The sequence below is a fragment of the Perissodus microlepis genome, chromosome 3, assembly GCF_051167445.1.
Source record: "Perissodus microlepis isolate ML-2025 ecotype Zambia chromosome 3, ASM5116744v1, whole genome shotgun sequence".
NCBI classification, from domain to species: Eukaryota; Metazoa; Chordata; class Actinopteri; order Cichliformes; family Cichlidae; genus Perissodus; species Perissodus microlepis.
In genome coordinates, this window is record NC_140463.1 from 1,994,691 (window position 1) to 2,019,872 (window position 25,182).

At 43.5% G+C, this 25,182-nt stretch overlaps 1 protein-coding gene and 1 pseudogene across 2 annotated transcripts in view; one reads left to right on the forward strand and one right to left on the reverse strand.

Annotated features, from left to right (window-relative positions):
* Positions 1-4,795: 4,795 nt before the first annotated feature.
* Positions 4,796-10,125, forward strand: LOC146389393 (uncharacterized; annotated as a pseudogene). Its single transcript, XR_014797328.1, has 6 exons — positions 4,796-5,063; positions 5,160-5,259; positions 5,686-5,754; positions 5,914-5,943; positions 6,027-6,068; positions 9,476-10,125. The product of XR_014797328.1 is annotated as an uncharacterized LOC146389393 (transcript).
* Positions 10,126-16,636: 6,511 nt separating this feature from the next.
* LOC146389394 (alpha-2-macroglobulin-like) overlaps positions 16,637-25,182 on the reverse strand; it is a 28,996-nt gene continuing 20,450 nt past the window's right edge. The window contains exons 26-37 of the mRNA XM_084909946.1: positions 25,103-25,178; positions 23,487-23,643; positions 22,834-22,908; positions 19,144-19,306; positions 18,886-19,073; positions 18,165-18,377; positions 17,544-17,668; positions 17,343-17,433; positions 17,187-17,255; positions 17,001-17,106; positions 16,811-16,855; positions 16,637-16,703 (exon numbers count right to left, since the gene is read on the reverse strand). Of these exons, the coding sequence (XP_084766072.1) occupies positions 16,818-16,855; positions 17,001-17,106; positions 17,187-17,255; positions 17,343-17,433; positions 17,544-17,668; positions 18,165-18,377; positions 18,886-19,073; positions 19,144-19,306; positions 22,834-22,908; positions 23,487-23,643; positions 25,103-25,178 (1,301 nt within the window). The 3' untranslated portion in view covers positions 16,637-16,703; positions 16,811-16,817. The remainder of the gene's footprint in view (positions 16,704-16,810; positions 16,856-17,000; positions 17,107-17,186; positions 17,256-17,342; positions 17,434-17,543; positions 17,669-18,164; positions 18,378-18,885; positions 19,074-19,143; positions 19,307-22,833; positions 22,909-23,486; positions 23,644-25,102; positions 25,179-25,182) is intronic.

A 25,182-nucleotide genomic window follows, 5' to 3' on the forward strand; every position in this document is an offset into this window, starting at 1 on the left:
GTTATTAAAGGTGAGCCAGAATTTGCTCACAGAGTCAGATCACAAAACAAGTTTGGCAGTCGAGCGATGATGCAAAGATACTCAGTAAACAAAACTATTTTAACAATCTCCATGGAGACGGGGACAGTGACGACTAGGGGACGGAAGGTCCATTTCCACGACATCAGGACAGCTACAGTATCTGAAGCTTGGATCAAACACAGAATAACTCATCGAGCCGTTATCAACGAAACAACCTGGTCGTTTACGAACAGTTTTTTAAGTTCAACTTCACAATTCCAATAATTTTGACTGCCTTCTTTTCTGTTCAAATTTCTAAAACTACACGTACCATCTCTCTAGCTCTTGAATAAACCTTAAATACCTGCAGGACTCTGTTAAGGTCTAGCTCCGTGCTGGGATGTTTCCTGGAGTCTGTGGAGGTGGTTGGTGAGAGGAGGATGTTAGTAAAGCTGACATCCATCATGAACAACCCACATCACCCACTGCATGAGTCTGTGAGTGGGCTGAGCAGCTCCTTTAGTCAGAGACTGAAACACCCTCGCTGCAGGAAGGAGCGCTTTGGCAGATCATTCATCCCAACAGCAGTTAGACTCTATAACTCCTCAATCACGATGTCATAAGTCACTGGACACTGTGAACATCCACGGTCACCACTTCATGCATAATGGACCTTCCATGTGTACGGACATGTGCAGGTATATATGTATGTATATGTATACATATGTATATTTAGTGTGTACATGTCTATACATAGGAATAGTAGTGGTACAATAGCTATATCAAGCTATATAGTTTATGTCCTGCATATTTCCAACCATATCCATAATCACATACTGTGTATGCTACCATTGTATATAGTGTACCACCTTACTTATTTTTTATTTCTTTGTATTTTCTTTGTATTTTTTGTATTTTTCCTTCTGATACCTGTGCCTGAGCTGAGGTAACACAAGAATTTCCCCATCATGGCATCAATAAAGTCTTATCTTATCTCATCTTATCTTATACCAATCACTCAAACTGTACCTGTAATACAAATACAAGTAAAGGTAGTGGAACTCCTGGTTTCTATTACAAAAGTAATATAGAGAGAAACATGTTGATTCTGCATTTGGGACTGAACATTATTCATGGTTCTGGTATTAAAGGTATTAATATTAATGGGATTAATGGGATTACACAGCTTTAACTCAAATGACAGATGACTGTTTAAGAAGTACAGGTGGTTGGAGTGGTACTGATGGATGTAACTGATGACAATTTATTGTTAAAAACCATATTAGAATCTGATGGTTTAATCAGTTTGCATGGTTATGGACGAGGAGTTATGGATGAGTTTTGTTCCCTGTGTCTCCTTTGTTAGATCACAGGTGTTGAACTCCAGGCCTCCAGGGCTGGTGTCCTGCAGGTTTTAGATGTGTCCTTGATCCATCAACATGTCTTGAAGTTCTCCAAAGGCCTGGTAATGAACTAATCATTTGATTCAGGTGTGTAAAGAGGGTGTGTAGAGAGCGTGAGATCTAAAACCTGCAGGACACCGGGCCTCCAGGCCCTGAGTTAGATTATGTTCAGCTGTGTTCCCTCCTATGTTTTGGTCCCTCGTTTGCCCTCCTGTGTATTTATGTCTTCGCCTCCCTCGTTGTTGTTTTTCCCTGTATGTTTAGTTTACATTCCTGTATGCAGTATCTCCAGCACTCGGGCAGTAAGGCTGTTTTTGAGTTCAAGTCCTGTCTGCGAGTCTGCATAGGGTCCAATCTTGCCTGCTTCACAGCCAGTTCATGACAATATCAATGGCCTTTTTACCTGGATAAATAAAGGATTAATAACCTAACACTGAGGAAAGGTTAATATAGTCTTAGATTCTCAGGTGCAATCAGTAGATAAATGGATATTACACATATTTTGAATGTGTCTCACCCTCATAAAACATTTGGTTCCACTGTGAATCTAGTTTTAAAGGTTTCTATTGAACGTGTGTTTATTGGTCCACGAGACCAGGCTGTAATCTTACACAGTAAATTATCCTGGACAGAACATATTATTATGATTACTACTAGAACGTACAATGATGTTGATGTGCGAAGGTTTTGACCTAAATGATATTTTAAGGTAAAGATCCAAAGAAAACAGACTAAAAACACAGGAAGAAACCTGCAGCAGAACCAGGCTCATGGAGGGGCGGGGCCATAGTGAGCAGATGGTGGTTCCCACTTTGTGACTGTTGGTGTCACACCACATGAAACACTGGGGCTCTCACTTGGTGTTGGCTCTCTCGGCTTAGAGTGTCCCTTCCTGTTCCTGTTACAACACACAGTGGTGTTTTTGTGTAGCTTACCTGCATTGCAATTTAATTAAAAACTTATAGAGAACTTCTTATTTCATAGTGTAATCCTCACGTGCTTCATCCAACGCAAACCTGCTGTTTACTCACTTGATCTTACTTTATCTTTATCTTTAATTATATTTAGCTTAGCTTAGCTTTTAGCTGACATGTAGGCTATTTGTAGCTCTGGAGGCCAGGATCACTGAACCGGAGACTCGGTTTTGCAGGCCTAAAAACCTGATAGCCAGGCCTGTGTAGCCCGTGCAGCCGAAGGTAGCATAGGCTCTGTTAGCTGTCCCCCAACAGACTGTCCCGAACAGCCGGCGAAACAGGACAGCTGGTGACAGTGAGGAGCAAACATAGTCTTAAACAGAAGCCCCTGGTAATAATAATAATAATGGATTGCATTTATAAAGCGCTTTTTGGGACCCCTCAAAGCGCTTTACAATACCACTATTCATTCACTCTCACATTCACACAGTGGTGGAGGCAGCTACAGTTGTAGCCGCTTTTTGCAGATGTGTGAAACAGCCAGAGAGCATCAGCCTGTCAGTGATGAAGTGTTTCATCCACTGACAGATCAGTAGCTCTGGAGCTCCATCAGCTGGGTTGAAAGGGTTAACCAGAGCTGGATGAGTGTGTGTGGATGGCTGCAGAGTCAGCGTGTCCTCTCTGAGCTTCATGGAGCTGTGAGAGGGACAGCTGGGACACTTTAGGAAGGACCTCTGTGAGCCGGACACACAGCTGACGTGACAACAGGAAGTGATGAAACCGGAGCCCGAGGCATCTCTCTGCTGCTAAGACCGCACGCCTTCAGTTGAAATCCAGACACCATGAAGACGGCTCCTCTGCTCCTCCTCCTCGGTGAGTCCTTCACTCAGTTATTGGATCAGAGTGTGAGACGAAACACAGCTGACCTCTGAGCAGGTCCTGTTGGAGGGTTTCAGTGGTCACTTTGTGTTACAGCACAGCTGACAGTAAACAGTCCTTCGTGTACTCTGACTCCATGGATGGAAACAGATTCTGTGACATGTGAAGATCATGTGAGTCGTTGGCTGATGTCTCTGTGTTTCACACCGTGCCGAGGCTTTCATCCTCCTTACTGAGCACAGTCTCCTTCCAATCCAACAACCTATTCTGAAGTGTGTCCCACTGAGGTGATCGGCCTCCCCTCCCCTTCATTCCAGGACTACTCTGAAAGTGGTCACGTACAAGGACTCACATAGAAATGAGAGAAAGATCCATGGAGCATGTCCAAAGTAAAACCTGGAAGGATGATCATAAACAGAACTGTTGTTCAAGAACACTTTAAAAAATTATACAAAAGTCTTGCTTCATGATAAAAAACTATAAAAAATACGAGGGGTGGCTTTTGCACAATGCTGAAAATAAATAAATTAGTAACTGACATGAATTAACATCAGCTAATCATTGAATATCAACTGTGAGACTTGTGATAATTGGACATCTTTTCACAAAACCGCCAGAGGCCGAGTACCAAAACTGAACCCACGTGCAGAGAACCCTGTCTCAATCGAAGACAGTCAGAATCAGGAAACAGTATTTCATTACATGTGAGTGAAACAAGCGCTCCTCCACTCTGCAGCAACAAACACTGCTGGTTTTATATAGTTAGGGCTGGAACAGGTGACCCTGAATCCTCCCTTAGTTATGCTGCAATAGGTGTAGGCTGCTGGGGGATTCCCATGATGCATTGGGTGTTTCTTCTTCACTCACTATGTATTAATAGACCTCTCTGCACTGAATCATATCTGTTATTAACCTCTGTCTCTCTTCCACAGCATGTCTTTATCCTGTCTTCCTTCTCTCACCCCAACCAATCGCAGCAGATGGCCCCGCCCCTCCCTGAGCCTGGTTCTGCTGGAGGTTTCTTCCTGTTAAAAGGGAGTTTTTCCTTCCCACTGTCGCCAAAGTGCTGCTCATAGGGGGTCATATGATTGTTGGCTTTTCTTTGTATGTATTATTGTGCGATCTACTGTACAATATAAAGCTCCTTGAGGTGACTGTTGTTGTGATTTGGCGCTATATAAATAAAACTGAACAGATTTTATTTGATTAACATCTAATTACAGACAAAAGACTCGTCTATTGAGCTATACTGTATAACAAGGTTATTGTTGTAGAACTTGTAATGTTGGGTTGCGTTCAGTGGTTGAGAGGAGGCGGTAGAAACCAGGATAGTAGGAAGAATACACGATCACACTGGTACTGAGAACTTCACAGTTGAACGGCTGCTGCTTATCAAACATGACAGACAGTGTTCTGTAACGTTGCAAAGGTTTCTGGTAAAACATATAAAGTCCGTCTTTCTCCATGTATTTGCATGCAAGCACGTTGCTCCCATAAATCACAGAGGGGGCAGTGGCGCACACTAATGACATCATAAACCCTCGACATTAAAGAGACACCACACCACTGTGACTGCTACAAACTGCTTAACCAAATGATTGGATCTCATTGTTTTGTCTCTGTTTGTCAGTTAAAGGTGTGATTCTGCTGATCCCGGCCCTTCCTGTGTGGACAGGAAGTGATGTCACTCTGCAGTGCAGCAATGGGAAAACAGCTGCAGCTTATTTCTTCATTAAAGGGAGTCCACTTGAACATAATCCTAAACCAAAGCACATCCTCACTAAAGTCCAGAAGTCTGATGAAGATTTCTATTCCTGTTCTACTAATGAGGATGGAAAGTCTCCAGAGAGCTTTCTGAGGGTCAGAGGTCAGGACAATGACATCACTTCCTTTTTATAGATACAAACCAGCCTGGTGACCTGATAATGAACTGACTGAACAATCTTCATCATCTCTCCTGCAGATCCTCCTCCCAGTACAACCTCTCTACAACCTTTATCTCCTGGTCCTCCCTGTAGTCCTGGTCCTGGTTGGAGGTGTGGTTCTGTGGAGGAAACAGAGAGGTATGTCTCACCTGGACTAACCAGGTAACCCCTTTAACCCGAGGCTCTCTGAGAGTGACAGTCAGACTTTACATTTGATGACCTACTTCCTGTTTCTAACCGAGAAGATGCTCAGAGCTGCCAGCTAAGCTCCACCCTCCATTAAGCTTCGCTCATTCTGGAGGTGAAGGTGTTTCTAATGGTCGTGGTCAGCTTTAGTTGACATTTATCTGGTTTCACATAGATGATGGTTAAGCTGGAGACTCTGGAGTCACATCTTCATCTGTCCAGTCACAGAGCAGCAGATTCAAATTAAGGATTTCATGAAACTTTTCTGTCTGAGCTCAGAAATACTGAAGATCCTGTCCAAGTGATGATGTTTCCTAATGTTTAATGATGTTCAGTGAGTTGTTTCCTCCTGTGCTGATGTTTCTCTGTGTGATGTAGGAGGTCGGGGAGCAGAGCTGTGGAGCTGTGGAGGTGACGGCTGTCTGAGACGGAGCGTCTGCCTCTGCTGTGAGTCTCCTTCATGTTTCTCCACATGTATTATCTGTGTTTCCACCACTGGAGGGCGCTGTGGATTATTGACGTGTGGGAACAGTAACCAATCACTGCAGTCTGAATGCTTCTCCTTGCTCATGTGACCATTTGATCTCTGATCAGTGTGTTCTTCAGTTTCAGGCCTGTTTCTGCTGACTGCTGCAGGTGAGCTGATGTTCCTACACCTGTCTGTCCTCATCATGACCTCTGACCTTTGGTGACCTTTAGTGACCTCTGTCCTGTTGCAGGTGTGTGTGTGCTGCTGCTGTCTGCTCTGACTGTTTCTGCAGGTGAGTTGAAGGTAACAGGAACTCTGAGGTGATGTAGGTGCTCTGTGGTTGCTGCTCCATCATCATGTCCAATAATCCTCGGTCAGCCTCTTCTTCTTCTTCTCTCCTTTATCTGACTCACCGTTTAAAGCTGATAGGCTGGCAAATAAAGCTTCAGCTTCTCTGTTCCGTGTACTTGGATCAGCTGATCAGAGGAAGACACAAAATAATTACATTTCTCCTTTAACGTATTGATCAGATTTATATATGAATTATATCTTTGATTAGGAGTAAAGATGATTTATGACTAGCACATATAGAAAAAAGCTGTTTTAGCACTCTGATCATCTTTAACAGAAAAGGATGGATGTTGGGATCTTCTCTAGTCACAGGCTGGAAATTTGTCCTGCATGATGAGTCGAGTGTTTCCAGCAGCAGGGTCTGAAACTACAGTTAAAGTTCTGAGACTCCGCCCATAATGACCTAAAACCATGTGTGATTTAGATGCTACACATCTATCCTTCAGTATCATCTCCTCGTTCACCTCTGGAGTTCTTCTGTCCTGCAGCTTCATTTCATTGCACTCGATCACACCTGCTTCATGTTTCTGTCCTCAGACTCCCAGCATGCCCCAGGGGTGGAGGTGTTTGAGAGGGCGGAGTCTGTCCTGCTGTCCTGTTTCCAGGAGTGCCACACCAGCAGTGTGGGACCGCGATGAGTTGAAGGTCCCAACAGTCCACGTACGTCTGCAGAGCGGAGTAGATCTTAAAGATCAGAACCATCGTTACTTCAGTCGAACATCGATGAGAGTCGACGCTCTGCAGACTGGAGACCTCAGCCTCACTCTGAGGAACCCCACAGTCTCTGACAGTGGTAACTACATCTGCACCACCCGCAGGGCTGGAGACGATCTGAAGAAGATCCATGTACAGCTGAAGGTCAAAGGTCAGTGGGGAAGATCCAAATCCAATTTATTTATACAGCACATTTAAAAACGGAAAGTTTGCCCAAAGTTTTGTACAGAAACAAAGGAGTTAAACACAAGATAAAACCACTGACGCGCACATAAAAATATAATAACACACATAATAAACATATCAACTCATACCAGTCTGAACCTTTCAAAAAAAGGAGTGTGTCTAATATTTAAAGGCAACGTATTCCAACGTTTGGGGGCCATAATTGAAAAGGCTCGTTCTCCTCTGCTTTTTGGTCTAGATTATTGGACAACCAAAAGCAGCTGGTCAGCTGATCTAAGGGTCCGCGAAGGAATACAAGGCTGAAGTAACTCAGAAAGGTATGGGGGAGTAAGACCATTAAGGCATTTATAAATCAGCGTTAGCACTTTGAAATTGATTCTGTCATGAACAGGAAGCCGATGAAGAGAGAACAGGATAGATGTTACATGTTCATGCCTGTGGGTACCAGCCAAGAGGCGGGCAGCAGCATTTTGAACAAGCTGAAGACGTGCAATAGATCCTTGGCTCACTACAACATAATAAAGTGCATTACAGTAGTCGAGCCGAGTTGAAATAAAGGCATGTATTACCTTCTCCATGCCAAAACTGGCTTCAGCTTTGCTATTTGCCTCAACTGGAAAAAACTTACTTGCAACACAGAACTAATATGTTTGTTCAATTTAAAATCTGAGTCTATAATGACTCCCAAGTTTGTCATACGCTGTTTAACATAAGAGTCACGCCACCCACAATTTCCAAACAGGTTGTATGAAATATTAATAGGTCTAAATACAGTCACCTCAGTTTTACTCTGATTGAAACTCAAAACGTCCAGAGCCATCCAAGCTTTGACATCTTCAAGGCAGTTCAAAAGGATATGGATGGAGCCTGGGCCATTTGGTGCTAAAGGCAGATCAATTTGGCAATCGTCTGCGTAGCAGTGAAAGGATATTTTGTGTTTTCTAAAAATAGACCCCAAAGGGAGCAGGTATAATGAAAAAAGAAGAGGGCCAAGGATTGAGCCCTGGGCCACCCCACAAGAAAGGAGGGCTGGTGGACTCAAAATGTTCAACTTTAACACTAAACATTCTGCACCTCAAATATGAACGAAGCCAATCCAGTGCTGCACCTTTGATGCCAACCAGGTGTTCCAAACGAGAGATAAGAATATCGTGGTCAACAGTGTCAAACGCTGCAGTAAGATGTAAAAGCACAAGGATCACAGGACTTGCACAATCATTTTCTAAAAAGATATCATTAAAAAAAACGTAAAAGTGCTGTTTCAGTGGAGTGTAGATGTTAAAAAACAGACTGAAAAACCTCCATGATACCATTAGCATCTAAAAACTTATTCAGTTGGTTACAAACAAGTTTTTCCAATTCTTTGAAAGGAATGAAATCTTTGAAATGGGTCTAAAATTTGAAGGATCAAGGCCAGGTTTAGTTGACATGGTTTTTAATAAAGGGTTTACAATTGCATGTTTAAAACCATCAGGAACCACACTGGAAGTAATACGGCTCTTACTGCTATTACTGTTACTCTGAGCAATGACTCGAATGTCAGATTAGAGAGAAGCAAGCACAGACAGACAAAACAGACTCTGACTCCTCCTCTGTGTCCTCCTAATGACTCCTCCTCTGTATCCTCCTCTGTGTCCTCCTAATGACTCCTCCTCTGTATCCTCCTCTGTGTCCTCCTCTGTGTCCTCCTCTGTGTCCTCCTCCTGACTCCTCCTATGTATCCTTCTCCTGACTCCTCCTCTGTCTCCTCCTCTGTATCCTCCTCTCTATCCTCCTCTGTATCCTCCCCTGTCTCCTCCTCTGTATCCTCCTCTCTATCCTCCTCTGTGTCCTCCTCCTGACTCCTCCTATGTATCCTTCTCCTGACTCCTCCTCTGTATCCTCCTCCTCTGTATCCTCCTAATGACTCCTCCTCTGTATCCTCCTCTCTATCCTCCTCTGTGTCCTCCTCCTGACTCCTCCTATGTATCCTTCTCCTGACTCCTCCTCTGTATCCTCCTCCTCTGTATCCTCCTAATGACTCCTCCTCTGTATCCTCCTCTGTATCCTCCTCTCTATCCTCCTCTGTGTCCTCCTCCTGACTCCTCCTATGTATCCTTCTCCTGACTCCTCCTCTGTATCCTCCCCTGACTCCTCCTCTGTGTCCTCCTAATGACTCCTCCTCTGTATCCTCCTCTGTGTCCTCCTAATGACTCCTCCTCTGTATCCTCCTCTCTATCCTCCTCTGTGTCCTCCTCCTTCTCTGTATCCTCCTCCTGACTCCTCCTCTCTATCCTCCTCTGTGTCCTCCTCCTTCTCTGTGTCCTCCTAATGACTCCTCCTCTGTATCCTCCTCTCTATCCTCCTCTGTGTCCTCCTCCTTCTCTGTATCCTCCTCCTGACTCCTCCTCTCTATCCTCCTCTGTGTCCTCCTCCTGACTCCTCCTCTGTATCCTCCTCCTCTTTCAGCTCCTCCTCCCTGTGAGTCTGTGCTCAGACTCTTCTGCCATCTAGTGGTCATCTGTCCGTACTGCATCTCCACTGGTCTGCTGCTGTCCATCTGCTGCAGCAGGAAGACACCGAACAAACAGGCCGTCTCCATGGAGATGACCCAGTGTGATGGAGGAGGTCAGGGACTGGCTGAAGATGGTGATGATGTCACTGCTGATGTCACCACTGAGCATGCCTTCTGAGCTGCAGACTGTGTGTCAGGGTATCAGCATCTGCAGTATTTCTGTATCTTGGTTCCTCTTTTGCTGTATTGGAGAAAAGTTCTAGTGTTTACTGTCAGTATGGATTAGTGAGGTTTGAGTTTATCGCTTCATCCCTGTTTCCTGTGTAAGTCTGTCCTCTGTGCATGTCTCTTAAGTTATGTGTCCTCTGTCTGTATTGTGCCTCCTGTACATTCTCCCAGTGCATCGTGTTTTCCTCTGTCAGGTTGTCTGTGTTTCCTGTGTCTCTCACGTCATGGTCCAGTTCCCTCGTCCTGGTCTCATGTTCCAGATTTCCTTGTTTTTTGCTTTAGTTTTCCCCAGTTTAGTCAGTGAGTCTAGTCTTGGTTTCACATTTTATGTATGTCAACATTTCCAGCCTCAATAAATGACTGTCCTTCCGTTCAACCTCACTCTCGCCTCAGTTTTCTACATTTGGCTCCTCCTCTTCTCTCCACATGATGTGTTGTTGCCGCTCATCACAGCACAGAAACAGCTTTAGTGAAGGTTACAAATGATCTTCTTATGGCCTCTGACAGTGGACTCATCTCTGTGCTTGTCCTGCTAGACCTCAGTGCAGCGTTCGATACTGTCGACCATAATATCCTATTAGAGCGATTAGAACATGCTGTAGGTATTACAGGTACTGTGCTGCAGTGGTTTGTATCATATCTATCTAATAGACTCCAATTTGTGCATGTAAATGGAGAGTCCTCTTCACACACTGAGGTTAATTATGGAGTTCCACAGGGTTCAGTGCTAGGACCAATTCTGTTTACATTATACATGCTTCCCTTAGGCAGCATCATTAGAAGACATAGCATACATTTACAATGCTATGCAGATGACACCCAGCTCTATCTGTCCATGAAGCCAGATAACACACACCAATGAGTTAAACTGCAGGAATGTCTTAAAGACATAAAGACCTGGATGGCCGCTAACTTTCTGCTTCTTAATTCAGATAAAACTGAGGTTCAAGTCAAGTCAAGTCAAGTTTATTTATAAAGCACATTTAAAAACAACCAAGGCTGACCAAAGTGCTGTACAATAAAATACAAATATAAAATACAATAAAACACAAATACATAAAACACCTCACTGATAAAACAATAGATTAAAACAATAAGTTAAACCTTACTAAAGGCCAATGAGAAGAGGTGAGTTTTAAGAGCAGTTTTAAAGGTTCCTAGGCTTGTGGAGAATCTGATGTGAGGAGGTAAACTGTTCCACAGTGTGGGTGCAGCCACAGCAAAAGCCCTCTCTCCCCTAGTCTTTAGTCTGTACCTGGGAACATCTAAAAGCATCAGGTCTGCTGACCTCAAAGATCTCCTGGGGCGGTAAATGCTAAGAAGCTCTGCCAGGTAAGGAGGTGCAGTACCGTTAAGAACCTTAAAAACCAGCAGTAAAATTTTAAAATCAATCCTAAAAGCAACTGGGAGCCAGTGGAGAGAGCAGAGGACCGGAGTGATGTGGTCTCTCTTTTTAGAGCCGGTCAGCATGCGAGCAGCAGCGTTCTGCACCAGTTGGAGGCGATGCAGACAGGAACGATCTAAACCAGCATAAAGGGAGTTACAGTAGTCCAGCCTTGAAGTAATAAAAGCATGGACCACCCTTTCTAGATCGTTCCTGCACAGGTAGGACTTGACTTTAGCTAAAATCCGTAGATGATAAAAAGATCCCTTGACTACGGAGCTGATTTGTTTATCAAATTTAAAAGCACTGTCAAAAGTAACACCGAGGCTCTTAATGGAGGAAGTACATTCGGAAGTTAGGGGTCCCATAAAATCAAAGGAAAGGTTGGGGTCTTTAGGAAGCCCAAACACAATGACTTCAGTTTTACTTTCATTAAGATGTAGAAAGTTAAGAGCCATCCAAGTCTTAATGTCAGACAGACAGGAGAATAACGGCTGCAGAGAGTCCTTACAGTCTAACCTCAGAGGGAGGTAGATCTGAATATCATCAGCAAAGGAGTGGTTATTGTACTCGGCCCTGAAAATCTTAGAAATATGGTATCTAACCAGATTCATACTCTGGATGGCATTACCTTGGCCTCCAGTAACGCTGTGAGGAACCTTGGAGTCATTTTTGACCAGGACATGTCCTTCAACGCACATATTAAACAAATATGTAAGACTGCTTTCTTCCATTTGCGCAACATCTCTAAAATTAGAAATATCCTGTCTCAGAGTGACGCTGAAAAACTAGTTCATGCATTTATTACTTCCAGGCTGGACTACTGTAATTCATTATTATCAGGAAGTCCAAAAAACTCACTGAAAAGCCTTCAGCTAATCCAAAATGCTGCAGCAAGAGTACTGACAGGGACTAGAAAGAGAGAGCAGATTTCTCCTGTTTTGGCTTCCCTTCATTGGCTTCCTGTTAAATCCAGAATTGAATTCAAAATCCTGCTCCTCACATACAAGGTCTTAAATAATCAGGCCCCATCTTATCTTAATGACCTTGTAGTACCATATCACCCTATTAGAGCACTTCGCTCTCGCTCTGCAGGCCTACTTGTTGTTCCTAGAGTATTTAAAAGTAGAATGGGAGGCAGAGCCTTCAGTTTTCAGGCCCCTCTTCTGTGGAACCAGCTTCCAGTTTGGATTCGGGAGACAGAAACTATCTCTACTTTCAAGATTAGGCTTAAAACTTTCCTTTTTGCTAAAGCATATAGTTAGGGCTGGACCAGGTGACCCTGAATCCTCCCTTAGTTATGCTGCAATAGACGTAGGCTGCCGGGGGATTCCCATGATGCATTGAGTTTTTCCTTTCCAGTCACCTTTCTCACTCACTATGTGTTAACAGACCTCTCTGCATTGAATCATATCTGTTATTAACCTCTGTCTCTCTTCCACAGCATGTCTTTTATCCTGTCTTCCTTCTCTCACCCCAACCGGTTGCAGCAGATGGCCGCCCCTCCCTGAGCCTGGTTCTGCCGGAGGTTTCTTCCTGTTAAAAGGGAGTTTTTCCTTCCCACTGTCGCCAAAGTGCTTGCTCATAGGGGGTCATATGATTGTTGGGTTTTTCTCTGTATCTATGAAGCGCCTTGAGGCGACTTTTGTTGTGATTTGGCGCTATATAAATAAAATTGAATTGAATTGAATTGAATTAATAACAGACTAAATGCCATGTTGAGGCTGTCATTTTTAGCATCTACATGGATGTTAAAATCACCCACAATAATTATTTTATTTGAGCTCAGAACTAAATCAGATATAAAGTCTGAGAAATCAGACAGAAACTCTGTGTAAGGCCCAGGTGGACGATAGATGATAACAAGTAAGACTGGTTTCTGAGTTTCACAGCTGGGGTGGACAATGTTAAGCATCAGGCTTTCAAATGAATTAAAAGTCTGTCTTGGTCTTTCATTAATTAATAGGCTGGTGTGAAAAATTGCTGCCACACCGCCCCCTCGGCCTGTGCTTCGAGGTTTCTGGTAGTTAGAATGACTCGGGGGTGTTGATTCATTTAAACTAACATAATCATCCTGCTGCAACCAGGTTTCTGTAAGGCAGAGTAAATCAATTTGTTGATCAATTATTAAGTCATGTACTAACAGAGACTTGGAGGAGAGAGACCTAATATTTAATAATCCACATTTCACTGTTTTACTCTTTGGTTCAGATGTGGATACTGTACTGTTCTTTCTTTGTAATTGTTTATGTTTAAGTTGTTTGTTGCTGGTTTTTAGTTTGTTTTTTGTCTTTTTGGAAGCTGACACAGTCTCTATGGAGATGGGTTTTTGGGGGGGTAGCAGGAGGAGAGAAGCTGCAGAGAGGCGTGTAAGACTGCAACTCTGCTTCCTGGTCCCAACTCTGGATAGTCATATTTTGGGGGGTTTAATAAATTTGTCCATATTTCTAGAAATGAGAGCTGCTCCATCCAAAGTGGGATGGATGCCGTCTCTCCTAACAAGACCAGGTTTCCTCCAGAAGGTTTGCCAATTATCTATGAAGCCCACATCGTTTCTGGGACACCACTCAGACAGCCAGCAATTTAAGGAGAACATGCGGCTAAACATGTCACTCCTGGTCTGATTGGGGAGGGGACCAGAGAAAACTACAGAGTCCGACATTGTTTTAGCAAAGTTGCACATCGATTCAATATTGATTTTAGTGACCTCCGATTGGCGTAACCGGGTGTCATTACTGCCGACGTGAATTATGATTTTACTGAATTTACGTTTACCCTTAGCCAGCAGTTTTAAATTTCCTTCAAAGTCGCCTGCTCTGGCCCCTGGAAGACAATTGACTATGGTTGCCGGTGTCTCTAGCTTCACATGTCTGAGAACAGAATCACCAATTACCAGAGTTTGACCCCCGGCGGGTGTGTCGCCGAGTGGGGAAAAACGATTAGACACATGAACGGGTTGGTGGTGTACCTGGGGCTTCTGTTTAGGACTATGCTTCCTCCTCACCGTGACCCAGCCGCCCTCTTTCCCCAGCTGCTTGGGGTCTGCCGGGGAACAGCTAGCGGGGCCTACGCTATCTTCAGCTGCACCAGCTACAGGGGCCTGGCTAGCTACGGGTGAATGAAGGGTGCGAAGCCGAGTCTCCAATTCAGTAATCCTGGCCTCCAGAGCTACAAATATGCTACATTTGTTACAGATATCATTACTGCTAAAGGAGGCCGAGGAGTAACTAAACATCTGACACAATGAGCAAGAAAGTGCAGGAGGGACAGGTGAAGTAGCCATGGTGCTAACGAGTCGGCTACGAGCTAAGCTAAGCTAGCGAAACAGTACAGAGACAGTGAGTGAATACTTTGGCTATAAATTAGGCAGTGAGTACACAGAAAGTGTGCTTCGGATGAAGCACGTGAAGATTATACTATGAAAGAAGAATGTATTTAAAAGTTGTTAATTAAATTGCTAAGCAAATAAGCTACTCAGAAACACCACTGTGTTTGAGCAGGAACAGGAAGTGATACTCTACCGCAGAGCGAGCGAACACCAAGTGACTGCGTGTTGTGCCCAGGGCTGGACTGGGACAAAAAAATCTGCCCAGGCAGTTTGACTAAAGACGGGCCCACCAGGTATTAAAGCCATAAAGCCTTTGAATGAAAACAAACACTGTTGTGACAGTGATGTACAGTCTTGTTGGTATATGTATGATTTCTATTCATTTTACATCAGATAAAAACTTTGGTTGTAAGACTCAGATAATCATTTTTTAAAAGCGAGACATTTTAAATGAGAATAAGAAAGAAAAGTATTTCTTTGTGCCCCCCTCTCCCTGTTAATGCCCTACCTAGCAACACTTTGGGCCCTACACACTAGACCCGCCCCTGCACAGTTACCAGCTGTCAGCTATGTAAAAAAGGATCCTGGTGTTATTTGTCTCTCAGAAACAGTTCATAACTTCCCTTCAACTCGTTCATGTCACCTAAAAGGTAAACCTGTTTCTCCATCACCTGTTCAGCTCTGATGATTCAGTAAGGACATCTCCTGGTTTCATCTTCATGTTTCCTCTCACCACATATCCAAACCGACACCATGACCAGCAGCTTTACAGCTGTGGCTCCAGCAAACATCAGCTGATACTAGAAATTAATATTAAATAAATTCTAACAACAGCTGATCAAGCTTAAACGTGCTGCTGTTGTTTAGCGCGACATCCGCTGGTTTCCTCTTTCTGGCACAAAGTGGGCGATAAACAAACAAGAGAGAAAAGCCGATCAGCTGATCATTGATCAGTTTCATGAGAATGAGAGGAGAAGAGGCAGCTGTGCAGCAAAAACACAGAATAACTCCAGCTTTGTGTCTTTTTCATTCTAGCTAAAGTATGGGACTAATCGGGTTCCTTTTCCCCTCAATACGGATGCATTGCAATTGGTCCAACCCAGAGCTGATCATGACCAATTGGCTAAACCACCACCTTTTATTGTTTATACCATTATAAACACAAACAAACCAACATAAAAATGAAAAATCACCATCAGCCACTGGTCAAATGTCCGGGATGCCCAATGGCCAGTCCAGCTGTGCGGTCAGCTGGTGGGTAACAGGCATCTCCAAGAACGTCAGAGCAACTTTGCAAATATGTGATGTCTTGATGAATCGAGCAGATATTTGAAGTTTACACAGAAACATTCTCGCATGAAAATATCTTAAAAGTTTATTTTGTGACCCAGAAAGAGTAATATTTCAAACTCCGCCACTCTGTGTTCCTCCGCCACTGCCTCATTTGAGTTTTGGACGAAATGCATTCTGGGATATTGCATTTCGTCATTTCGAGCTGATTGGAGACCAAAACAGCCAATCAGATTTTTTTTTTGCATCCAAGTCTGTGATTGGCTGGTTTTGTGGCACAAATATAACGGTGTACAGAAAGAGTTGAACGCGCACGGGCAGAAATGTTGAGAGCGCGAGCAACACATTGCGCAAGCGCAAATGCAAAAACTGAGCGAGAGGGGCTGCTGTTGTGTGTGTGTGTGGATAATAGCAAACACGGAAATACAGTTTTTGCACGCGGGGATGAATTTTGTTCACTCAAATTAGCTTTTCTTCGCTCAAAATAAATTTCTCCTCAAAATGCAACACTTGCAGCTGCAATTTTTTTTTTGAAAAAAAGCAAAAGGGTTAGGGTTTGTTGGATTACACACACACACGTACACACGTACACACACACACACACACACGAGCATTATGTTGCTGTCTTCTATTTCCGTGGACGTCACTTGCCAGCTGTCACTGAATGTCTCCCAAGAGCACGTTTAGCTTTTTTAATGTTTTGCCCACTTGCACCATTTTGTTTTTGTCTAAACCTGCACAAAGACAGAAATGTGGCATAAGGCCAGTCTCAGCGGTGCATTCACAGCACTATATTTTCCATTCCGCCTATTATTAATAATGAAGCATGTTGTTAAAGAAGCATTAATAATACTGGAGCTGTTAACACACACGCATACACACATGTGAGCAGAAAAAGTATCTTTATTCAAATGCAGGTTTAAACCTCAGGACCAGCCACACCTTCTTCAAACTGTGAGACGAAGAATAAAGTTAGTAAAACCTCAAAGTCCTTTTCATTGATGCTGTGAACATGAACGTGTGTGAAAGGTGTCCTTGTGTGTTATTACAGCTTCTTACCTGCAGCTCACGAGACAAACATGTATTGGGTCTCAGCCTGGTCACCTGACAGAAACATGGTAGAAAAACATGAAAGTGTCATTTCTCTGTGTCACTGATGGAAACATCAGCTTGTATGAACTGTTCAGTCTGATGAATCCTCTGAAGTGTGTCAGTGTGCTGTTGGAGTAAAGCTTAGTTAGACTTGGACCTGGTTGGTAGTAGTCATAGATCTTGACCACGGCTGGCTTCAGGTTGTCCACTGGGAGCTCCTGGATGATCTCTAAGCTGTGGTTGATGGGTGTGTCCTTTGATAACTGGACGAGACAGAAACAATCGCAGACACAGTTTGTACCAAAGATCATCATCTGGTGGCCCCACGGTGACTTTCACTTACCTCCTCTAAGTACACCAGAACATGATCCTCCTTTTGCTCAACACGACTCACCAGGGAGCCACGTTTGAGCTGTGAGGAGATGACATCATTTTTATTATTATCCTCACAATTATCACATGAGATGCACTCGTTGGTAGAATCTGTCTAATTACTCACACTCTTCAAAGACTCGGGGTCTGGGGAAAATCCAGAGAGCATTTTGATGTCCAGGATCACCATGTTTGTAGTTTCCTCCTTTCCACTGTACCTGTGTTTGAACAGTGTGATTATACTGACCTGTGTGCACACTTGCTTTTCATCTACCAGCAGTTCCTCCACACTGGTAAAGAGCACTCCTCTAACCTGTCACATACTTACAGTGATTGTATTTGCACAGTGAATTTGGGTCTAGCAGATTCACTGGCGGTGTTGACCTCTAGCTGGACTTTCACACTGAGAGTGGTGACATCAGCAGGTGTTGGGATGTTGTAGGTGGCAGAAATCTGGGAAACACACTTGGGTCACATGTGGAACAGAACTAATCACACCTCAATGCATCCTGCTGTCACTGTTCTACACCATGACACATATTTGCACACATACTTTTATATTCATACCTATATGTCTATATTCATCTTAATATGAGTATCTCTGTTATATCTACACTCATTTTATACGAGTGCTTGATGTTTGTTGTATATTTGCTGCTATGACAACTCAGTTTCCCTCTGGGATTAACAGTTTCCCTGATTCTGATACAGACAGAAAGTTCATTTATTTTTGCTCAGTTCTCCAATTTAGTTTAAAATAGCATTGTACTCTCTACAGTTATTACTGCCAGGTCTAATGTCTTTATTGTGTATGAAAATACATGTGCAAGATGAGCTTTATTACATGTGAAAATGCTAATGCTCTCTAAAGTTGTATAAGTAAAAAGAAAGAGAAGAAACCCTTTCTCTGACATCAACCAGGAGCTTGTCACATGATGCTGTCACTGACCTGCACTGAAGCACATGCAGTGCCCTTCACCTCCAGGCTGTATTTTCCTGACACGTCCTGCAGCGCCTCCTCCTGGTAGAGCAGTTTGTTGCCCTGATTTACATCAAACGTCAGCTGACTGCTGGGAGCCTGAACTGTCACTGTGCTCCAACCTTCAGGACTGAACACCAGAGTGGAGTAGAGAGCCAGAGCCTGAAGAGCCACCACCGTGTCCTACAGGATGGATTCATTGTGGTTAACACACACAGCATATGTCTCCATATTTCATGGGCTTAAGTGGAATAGACATTAAGTTAAAACGGCCTGTGTCACTTTGAGACCCTCTCACAAAAGAGATCCTTAATCTCAAGTTTCCTAAATTTCACTTCCTGGTTAAATAAACGTTAAACAGGTTCAAATATCTTTAACTGAGAATTATCAAAGTATAGAAATTACAGGTATAAACTCGCAGGTGATCTGTTATTTACAGGCTGTTACGTGTAGTTGGTACAGAAGTCTGAGGTAACATTGCTATTCTGTTAAAACAATGAATTTTTAGACAAAACTTAAATGTAATATTCTAACTAAAGAATAAAAACGTCTCTGTCTGGCTAAAACAAATCTGTTTTACATATCTGATAGAAAACTGAAAGCTTCAGTATTATTTCTTCTGTCCCTGATTTTGTCTAAGACTGTATATGAACTCAAAGATGAGCTTCATGCTGTTCGGGTGGTGTCGTACCTGAGTGGAGGAGAAGCCTCCGTAATAGTTCTGCTGCCCAGTCAGCCACCTGATAATACCAGAGGCATATCCCAGATCCTCAGCAGTCGGGGAGGCGCTGAGTTTGGCCAACAGCACATAAGAACTGATCTCCACTGACAGGGAGGCTGATGTTTCTGCTGCTGTCTGAGACCAGTAGAGGAAACCTCCTACAAACACAATAACAGTCACAGTGATGCTAATAAAGCCTGAATGATGTCCTGCTAAAGGATGACTCACCTTCCCTCACTGCAACTGTGTCTAAGTGCTGCAGAAGGTGAGCGCGGGTCTCCACGTCTCCTGCCAGAGTGAACACATAGGCCAGCAGAGCTGTAGTGTAGGTGTTGCTCAGGTCACCGAGAGACTCCTTGAGACAAGCCAGGCTCTTGTTCATCACAGGATCCTTTAAAAGATCACAACAAAGAACTTTAATGGACAAACAGAAATCTTCTTTCATTAAGCCCAGTGTGAGAAGAATAGGAGGCAGAGTTCCTGATTCAGTCACTCAAAACATCAGCGTGATAATAGAAAACACAGCAATTAGAGGAAAGTACAGATCAAGCAAAGAGTGGAGCAATCTTCTAGTAGTATTTACAATATAAAGAACATATTGAAAAAACACTGTACAGGTTGGGTGGTGATACAAGTTCTTGCTGGTGAGAGTTCAGGTATGTGGATGACACCTGGGTGAAAATCAAATCTCAGGACGTTCCACAATTCACGGATCACATTAACTCGGTGGAACGACACATTAAATTCACCAGGGAGGATATGAAAAGTGTCAGGTTAGCCTTCTTAGACTGTGAGATTTCCATCAGTAATGGGGGACATTTAAAAGCTGATGTGTACCGTAAACCTAAGCGCCAGCCGATCCAGGAGAGAAGGACAACCGCTGCCTAACTGAAAACCTGTAGTGATCCCGTATGTGTCAGAAGTATCAGAACAGCTGAGGCACATTTTTTTCTAAACACGTGTCTCTGTGGCTTTTAAACCCCAAAACACGCTGCGCCAAAAATTGGTCCACCCCGACACAAACAGAGTAACATAGTGTACGGTGTTAAGTTCCAGGAGGATTTACAGGATCTATACATCGGGGAAATCGAACAACCTCTGGCTAAGAGGATAGCACAACAGAGAAGAGCCACCTCGTCAGGCCAGGACTCTGCAGTCTATTCACACCTACAGGCCAGTGGACACTCTTTCAAGGATGAGGATGTAACATCCTGGACAGGGAGGAACGCTGGTTTGAGTGTAGGGTCAAGGAGGCCATTTACGTGAAAAAAGAAAGACCATCTCTGAATCGAGGAGGGGGCCTAAGGGTACATCTGTCACCATCTTACAATGCTGTGATTGCAGCCATTAACCAACTCTCTGTGAATGGGACTCATGGCCATTGATCAGTGGTCTTTGATCAGTGATCTTTGATCAGTGGTCTTTGATCAGTGGTCTTTGATCAGTGGTCATGAGAATATGCATAATTACGATTAAGGAACTGACCTCCCAGCCCATTGTTCCTTCAGTGAGCTGGTTTCAGTCATTATGCAATGTACTGTTTATAAGATTGAAACCTGCAGTCAGCTGAGACTGAAGAAGTCACTTGGATGAGTGACGAAACATTTCTCCCACTGAAAACGTCCAGATGAACAGAATCAACTTTTTGGGGTATATGTAATATATATATTAGATTGTATATTAGATTGTTGGTTTATACACTTTTGTGTATGTATTTATATATGCATACCAGCTCGGACCTCGCCCGGATCAACTATTGGAACAAGAAGGCATTGGTGGGCAAGAGATGAAAATAGGGCGTTGTTGGAATGCTACTATACAAGTAACCCTGGCGGAAGGGGTTACATGAATAGGATGAGGGACCTATGGAATCTTTGATACCCAGCATCCACATTGACGGCGAAACAACTAATAACTCAGTGTTCCAACATTCGAAAGAAGGGTATTGCTCTCACAGCTAGAGATTGACGAGGTGCAACACAAATGCTACGGCAAGGGGGAGCCAGGACGACAGGTCAGGGGGGAGATGTCATCACCTCCACCCGAGATTTGTACCAAGCCCCAAGTGCTATAGTGCGAGAGGAACTGACCTGAAAGATAGGATCATGGCAAAACTTGAAACCTGGATTCCCCGTAGCTGGTTACCAAGATGTGAAGATCTGCTAGATGATGTAAATGCGATACCTACAGCCACGATTATCGAGACTAACAAGCTGATCTACAGTACAGCAGCAGTGATCAGAGAGATGCTTGGCTACAGGTTGAACAGCCACAAGGAGAAGGAGACTAGAGGCTGAGATCAAGGAGGGAGGTTAGCCAACTATCGGAGCTGCAGAAAGGTGTGACAAAGACGGTGCCCAAGAAGAAGTATAGCAAGCTGTCCATGGAAACTGCCAAGCAACGACTAACAGCCTTGGCCAGCACCTTGCCATACACTAGTATGGCTCACGTCTACTGGTGGAAGAAGCTGACTGCACTCCATGAGCATCTGGCAGCACAAATGAACCAGCTGTTAGTTGACGAGAGACACCCAGAATGGCTAACTGTAGGGCGGACAGTCCTGAAGGGATCGGTCCCATCGGTCCCATCCAACTACTGACCAATAACCTGCCTCAGTACCACATGGAAGCTCCTGTCAGGCATCATAGTGGCTAAGATGAACAGACACATGTTCCTGTGCCCCACTCATTGGCAAGAATACCAGAGGTGCAAAACACCAGCTACTTGTAACAATCAGCCGAGACTGCCTGGATTGATTACAAGAGGGTCTATGACTTAATGCCCCACAGCTGGATCCTGGAATGCCTAGACCTGTACAAGATCAACAGGACTTTAAGAGCCTTCATCAAGAACTCAATGGGGATGTGGCATACAACACTGGAGGCCAACTTCAAGCCCATAGCACAATCACCATCTATCAAGGAGATGCTCTGTCCCTACGGATACTGACTACAGAATAGAGCAGTTGTCAGCCATCTCCTGTACGTGGATGTCATCAAGCTGTATGCCAAGAGTGAACGAGACATCGATTCACTGATCCACACTACCAGGATATACAGCAACGACATTGGAATGTCATTTGGACTGGAGAAATGTAGTCGGATGATAACAAAGAGTCAGAACTGAGGGAATCGAACTACTAGAAGGAAAAATTGCAGACATAGAGGACAGCTACAAGTACTCCAACAGGCAAATAGGAACCCCAAAGAGGCTGCTGGGAAAGCTGCTACAACCAAGTCCCTGCAGAGGGTCAGTTAAATCCTGAGGAGTCAGCTGAATGTTAGAACAGGATCCAGCCTATCAAAACCTACACCCTGCCCGTCATCAGGTACCCTGCTGGGATAATAAGCTGGCAAAAGGAGGAGATAGAAGCCACTGACATCAAGACAAGAAAGTTCCTAACCATGCATGGAGGGTTTCACGCCAAGTCCCGCATGCTAAATGGAAGGAAGGAGGCCAGGGACTGGTGAGTGTCAGCACCACATTCCAAGATGAAACAACGAATATTCACGAGTACGAGGAAGATGGCCCCAACTGACCGCGTGCTCAGTGAATACCTCAGGCAGCAGAAACTCAAGAAAGAGGAGGAAGGCGAGGAACCATCATGGAAGGACAGGCCCTGCACAGTATGTTACCACTGGCAGATAGAGGAAGTAGATGAAAGCTGGACTGAAAGACAGCACGGAGGCACTAATCATGGCAGCACAAGAACAAGCTCTGAGTACAAGATCCATAGAGGCTGGGGTCTATCACACCAGGCAAGACCCCAGGTGCAGGCTGTGTAAAGATGCCCCTGAGACAATCCAGCACATACCAGCAGGGTGCTAGACTGCTGGTTAAACCTAACTCCATGGCTCAGCAGCACAAACTGTACTCCTTTTTTTGTTGAATACCTTGATATTCTTTGAGTCTACTCACATGTTGGGATGTATTCATTTCCAAGAAGGCAGCAGTAACGTACGCACTGAGAGTCACTTCATCAGATACACCACCCTGTCAACAGAAGACATCATAGACACTTTATCATCAATGCACCAACATTCAGGGAAATGAAGTCATGAAAATGATTTTCAGCTGCATGTGGTTTTAGTATCATGAATGTCTTGATGCATGTTCAAACATCCAGCTAAAGAGAAGGACAGGAAGTTGATTTTGTTCATCTGGACATTGTATTTCCAGTGAGATGGATGTTTCTTCACCTCGGGTTTCCCCAACCTTATAAACAGTTTGTGTAGTCATCTACTAATCAGAAGGTTGGTGGTTTGATTCCCAGCTGCTCCAGCCTGCATGCCAAATATTTGTGGGCAAGATACTAATCCCAAGTTGGTCTCTAGTGGATACTTTGTATTTTCTATAAATATGTGTGAGTGCTACATAGAAGGCAGTGCTGGTGTGAATGGAGCAAGATGAATGGAAATTATTTCTTAAATAAAATAATAGAATATACTGGTGTGAGCTATTACAGTATTTAGTACAGTGTTTTCCATGTATGCATGACATTATTAATAAAATTTGTTAAATCCAGACTGGAGGCTGTTTCCACAGTCTAACAGCGAAGAACTGCAGGTTACCTTCATTCCGTTGTTGAAGAGTTTCCCAGACTTTTCAAAACAGCCATTTTCTTGTTGTTTATGTTGCAGCCAGGTCTTAGACTCTTCGATCTTTCTGGGATCAATAAAGATGAAAGACTGAGCTTTGGCAAAACTTCTTACCACAAACGCAGTCAGCCTGACAAAAAGAAAACAACACTTACACGTCTTACAATGATGGAAATGTTTGGCTGTGAGGTCACATTAAGAGAAAGAAATACTGACCATTTTGAAAATAAACTTGAAATTTCAAGATTACATTTGAAAATGTATTTTGAGACAAAAGCCAAAATGTGGATATCACAGTTATTTCAGGACAAACTGCCACGGTTGCTTTATCCTCTGAATTAGTGAAATTGTACTTCAGACTCAGTTTTAGTAACAAGGTGTCATGTTGCGGCTGTGTGCAGGCAGGATGAGGACCCAAACGCAAGCTCACGGAGGCAGGAATGAATTCAAAACACAGCTTTATTGCTGGACAGGAAAACCATACAAACTAAACTGGAAACTATAACATATTACACAGAGAAACACACGGCCATGAATGAGGGAGAACGTGACACTGAACTGAGGGAGACACAGACATAAATACACAGAGGGTTAACGAGGTAAGTGGGAGCACACAGGGAACAAAGGTGACACTGATAATCATAACAAGACATGGCAGGAGTAAACGCAACACTGCCGGGAGACTGTCAAAGTCAAACAGGAAGTACAGAGGTTCAGACAGGAGGAGAGAGAGCACGGACATAACGGGCTGGGGAAAACATGGAATAAAACACAAGGAGGGGAAACGGGGGTTCACAGATACAGAGGGGCACACAAAGGGTAGCCAAATAAGGAACATCTTAACTGATGCATAAATAAAAGAACAAAATACAAAACACACAAAAACTAAGAATACTGGGCCAACATGGCCCAGGACCATGACAAAAGGAAGGAACTGATGTCACTTGTAGCAATAAAAACAGCGTGGCAGTAAGTATAAGTACACTGAAAAGCAGAAAGTGGTGCAGAAAGCTGCATGTGGTTAGATTTGTATAAAAGGAAATGGCTGCTAATGTACAGATGCAAGGATACCGATGGTTCCACGCTCGTGGAATAAAGAGGATCTATGCTGTATCACAAGACGACTGATTTATTTCACTACATCTACTCAAGGCATTTTATACAGGGTATAGCAGTCGTTTGAAGCAACAACTGCAATCATTTCAACTGTTTTCTTAGATTTGAATTTGACTTTTTTCACAAAACAGTATTAAGACTTTATTATTGAAATAGTATTTAGACTTTTTCTTAAAGTAAAACAACTTTAATCTTTAAAATTCAACTTTATTCTAATAATGATCAATAACATTTTTTACCCGGCTCTAATGCTCCTTCCTACCTACTGAATTACACAGTATTAACCAAAAGGTATTGTTAATGTTAGCTTAGTCAAGGGATTAAATGGAGAATTATTTTAAGTATTAGAGGTAGACATGTTTATGTTATTAATGGGTAGTCAAACTTCAAGAAACGTCTTCTGTTTGGTGGGATATTTAAAAACCAGTGTAACCTCTCTGGTTTATGACATGTTTGATCAGTGATGTTCTCACCAAGTGTTTCCTGGTCCTGTTCCAAATGTGGTGTAAGCACCGTCAGCACTTTTGTAGTTGAGCTGTCTTTGGTATCCTGT